Raw genomic sequence first — 4,406 nt, forward strand, 5'->3', positions numbered from 1 at the left:
AATGTTATGACAACAGATTGGGTAGGTATCCCAACTGGTGTGTTATCATTAAATGTTTTTCTACTTAGTCTCCGGGCTCTAACAACCTTACTATATCCATCAGGGACAACTTAATGTGAGACAACATCTTCCATTGACCACTCAGTAGGAATGGAGCGGACTACTCCCATGCGTGAGACACTATACATGGGGATAGAAGTTACATATCCACCTGATGATAATACTGACAGTTCATGGAAAGAGTTTGCATCTGAAGCAGTTTTAAATTAAACTGATAATCTGTTCCTTCCTACACGCTTAATACCATCCAGCATAATGTTGTGAATGTTATTTTTAAATAAAAAATGTCCAAATTGTATTGGTCTTAGTATTGTACCAGAATTGGGTTCTTGCTCTATTTTGGAAATATGTACTACAAAGGGTCCAACATCCTCTGTAGAATATTTATTTTTCTCCTTGTCAAATTCAGGATTTGTGAAACTAAGTTGGACGGAAGGTTTGACATTATGTGAGTTAATTGCAGAATACTTACGTTAAAACAATACACACAAAACTCTCACCAGGACAAAAAAACAAATAGGCAAGTTAACCGATAACAAGAGAGATAATGAGTTAGAGCACTTGTATACGCAACTCAACCCAAGCAAAGTCCAAGCAAGCCTATTAAAATAATTTCTTGTCAGTTTTCTTCAACGTCAAATTCAAATGACTGATTTGACACTATTTTATTTTCAATTGCATCGTTTTTATATAGGTTATTAAAATCATAAAATACAAAGTTAAACAATATATACTGTATTAAAAATCTCATATTACTTAATAGAAATGTCAACACGATGGTAAGGCTTAACTTCTCACACTTTTATAATATTTTCATATAAATACTTGGTATGTAATGTTAGTTTTTTTGTCTTATTATAGGTACCCTATTTATCAAAGGGGAAATCCTCAGTTAAGAGTATTTCTTCCTAATTTTTGGATGAAACTAGTACGTCCCGAAGGTAATCAACAACATAACAAAGTTACGTTTCACTGTTCAATGGAAATGACAAAACATGATGTGAAAAACTATTTAGAGAAGATATATAATGTTCCTGTGGCTGACGTGAAAACTAAAATTGCTATGGGGAGATTTCGAAAAGATATTGGCCAGGGTTATGTTATAAAAGATGATGACGTCAAGTTTGCTTATGTTACATTGGTAAGTACTTAAAAAAACTTAGTTTGAAGTTTTGATGATTCGAACATAATATACAGATATTTTTATATCTCTCCATTACCAAAAAAAATATAAAAGATTTAAAAATACTAAAGGTAACTAAGGTACTAAACATTAAAAGTAATAATTTCATTAAATATTCACATCAAAATAATAATTTAACCCAGCATCAGTACGGTAGAAAGCTACAGCACTAACATTTGGGTTGGATCTCGATTGGCTTCAGCCTGTAATATCCCATTGCAGGGATAGGCCTCTTTTCCCAATTAGGAGAAAGATCGCTATCAGGTGTACATAATAACAACCGGGATCGACAGCTTAACGACGCTTAAGCTCCGAGGGACGGTGGAGAGACCCACAAAGACTAACAACACGACTGGAATTAAATATTTGTACAAACACAATTATTCACTCCAAGCAGGAATCGAACCCTCGACCAGCCGTGTTTAGGTGCTGCCGACACGGCGCATGCACCATTACACCATGCGGTCATCATCTGATCTACCTGACCTTAATAACTGATTAAATAACTACAATTTATCTATACAAATAAATAAAATTGAGAGTGTCTGTTTGTATTATTAAAATAACCGTTTTCTACTAAATTCATAATGATGTATACACAGTACGTACATACACCAAAATATCATTTTTTATAAATCTGTCTGTCTGTCTGCCTGTCTGTCTTGTCTGTTCGGGCTAATCTCTGACCGATTTTGACAGGACTTTCACTGGCAGATAGCTGATGTAATAAGCTGAGTAACTTAGTTTACTTCTATTTTAGATTTTTATTTTATAATTCTGCGAACTGAACAATAACTATTTTGTTAAATTTCGCGCGGACGAAGTCGCGGGCGCAACTAGTATTTAATAACGTTTACAAAGAAAAGTTTAATATTTGATGATAAAAATTTATTAAATTGAGTTAACCGTAAGTCATCAGATATGTTTCACCACCACTAATACTATGTGGATTAGCCACATATTTATTTATTTATTTACACTTTTTTGCACACCAACACAAAAAGTAACAAAAATTTAAGTAAAAAAAAAGTTGCATTAGTTGCAACAGGCGGCCTTAATGCTAAAGCAACAATTTAGCGCACAGTATTATTGGTTCCTACCTTGAGGTTAAACTGAATATATGACAAGTATATAATTACATTTTTGGAACCCTAAGTAAGTTTGTTATCCTAGTAAGGATCCCTAATTTCTTTGAAAATATAATATAGCCTTTGTCACCAGCAGATAGTGTAACTTCCCAACAGTGAAAGAATTTTGCAAATCAGTTCAGTAGTTTCAAAGCCTAGTCAAAGCAAACAAACAAACAAACAATTAAATCTTTCCTCTTTATAATATTAGTATAGATTTACTATTATGCAGTCTTGTAAACCAAGTTTGGTGCATATAAAATAATTAATCTATCACAACTGGCCTGAATATTTTCTAGCAACAAGATCCCAACATTCAATATTTAGTAGATATGAACATGTACCACTTATACTATGCAAAATGCGTAGCTCAGCTTCCCTTACTATATTTTGTCTTACTTTTTTGATAATAATTATGTTATTTACGTACAGACTCTGCAGCTTCATCTTATTTGCATTCATTTTAACATACTTCATAAAAAAGGAAGGAGGTTTTCAATTCAACTGTTTAAATTTTTGTTCCTCATTTGTATAATTTGTTATACACGTGGGTAATCATATTATCTTGACAGTTCTTGTTCTTCATTCTACTTCACCATTCAACTGAATAAAAAATATACTTGCAAGTAAACATTAGACCGCCTTTTGTACTTTTTAACTGACTTCAAAAAAAGAGAATGTTTTCAGTTTGACTTTTTTTTGAGTGCCTTATCACCTTTTAATGATTGTACTAATTTTGATGATTTTTTTCTGTAATCAAAAGCTGGTGCTTGCCATGTAGTCTCATTTAAATTTGATTGAGACCTGACCTGTATTTATTGAGTCATCCCTAATTATGCATATATGTCTACTGCCATTTATTACAATACCTAGTAAAACAAGAAGTAGATACTAATGATGAATAGATATTAAAGTGTTTCTTAATACTTTTACAGTTTGTAAATTAATCATTATTTGTATTATTGCAATTGCCTAGATGTCTGAATGAATATTCAATTCAAGTTTATATTTTTTCATGTTTATATTATCCATTACCAACAAATAGATCAGCTAGCTCTATATAACATATATGTTGAATCATGTTATCATTATATAAGTTTTTTAAAAATTTTACATTTACCTACAAGTTATAAGGTAAATTATTGTTTCTAACTAAGCTAAATATTTAAATTCCAAAGTATTTCATTTATGCTTCAGACTGTAATATCTGACTGCTGGGGATAAGCCTCTTTCCCCATACAGAAGGATCAGAGCTTAATCCACCATGCTGCTACAATGCAGGTTGGTAGATATATTCCCTTCTATGAGTAACAATTGCTATCAGGTGTACATGATAACAACCGGGACCGACGGCTTAACATGCAAAGTGGGGAGACCCACAAGGACTGCATAAACACCCAGACCACAGCAAACTTCCATATGGCCAATACAAATTATTGCCATGTGCGGGGATCGAACCCGCAACAGCCAGTGCAAGTTACAAACCAGTGCTGTGGCCGTTGCCCAACATGTCGTCGTCGTATTGCATTTATAATTATCGATTTATTTCTTTGTTTGCAGCCAAAAGATATGAAATTTAAATTTCCTAATATATTTGAGAAGAAAAAAGGCGATGGTGATGATGATATGAAATCTTTAGATGAAGCTAAAAAGTCATTTAAGAACTATATAGAAAGAAACAAAGATAGATCAGACGTTCCAAGCTGGTTTTCTATTTAATTTATTGAAAATTTAGTTTTAATTAGATTTAGCATCATGTATAATAATAAAACAAAATTATGAGAAAACTTTTAGTTTTTTATTCGGTTAAGTAAACAAAAACAATATTATCAGTCACCTGTTGCATTTATTTACTATCAGTTTACAATTTTAATATTTCTGAACTACAAATTATGAAAGCACTTGTTAAAAATAAACAAAAATCATGAGTGATTTATCCATGGTATTATGATTTGTGTTATATCGAAATCTATTTTAAGTAGACTTCAACAAAAAAATTATAATGGGAATCAAAACCATTAAGATGTTATTTAAAT

The 4,406-nt window shown here is 31.8% G+C and overlaps 1 protein-coding gene across 1 annotated transcript; it reads left to right on the top strand.

The window, feature by feature from the left end:
• The first annotated feature begins 679 nt into the window (after positions 1 to 679).
• LOC123658794 (39S ribosomal protein L23, mitochondrial) lies at positions 680 to 4,130 on the top strand. Its single transcript, XM_045594099.1, has 3 exons — positions 680 to 839; positions 922 to 1,201; positions 3,931 to 4,130. Exons 1-3 carry the CDS (start codon positions 826 to 828, stop codon positions 4,087 to 4,089), a joined length of 453 nt encoding a protein of 150 aa, XP_045450055.1. The 5' UTR covers positions 680 to 825; the 3' UTR covers positions 4,090 to 4,130.
• Positions 4,131 to 4,406: the final 276 nt, after the last annotated feature.

The sequence above is a fragment of the Melitaea cinxia genome, chromosome 13 (genome assembly GCF_905220565.1).
Source record: "Melitaea cinxia chromosome 13, ilMelCinx1.1, whole genome shotgun sequence".
NCBI classification, from domain to species: Eukaryota; Metazoa; Arthropoda; class Insecta; order Lepidoptera; family Nymphalidae; genus Melitaea; species Melitaea cinxia.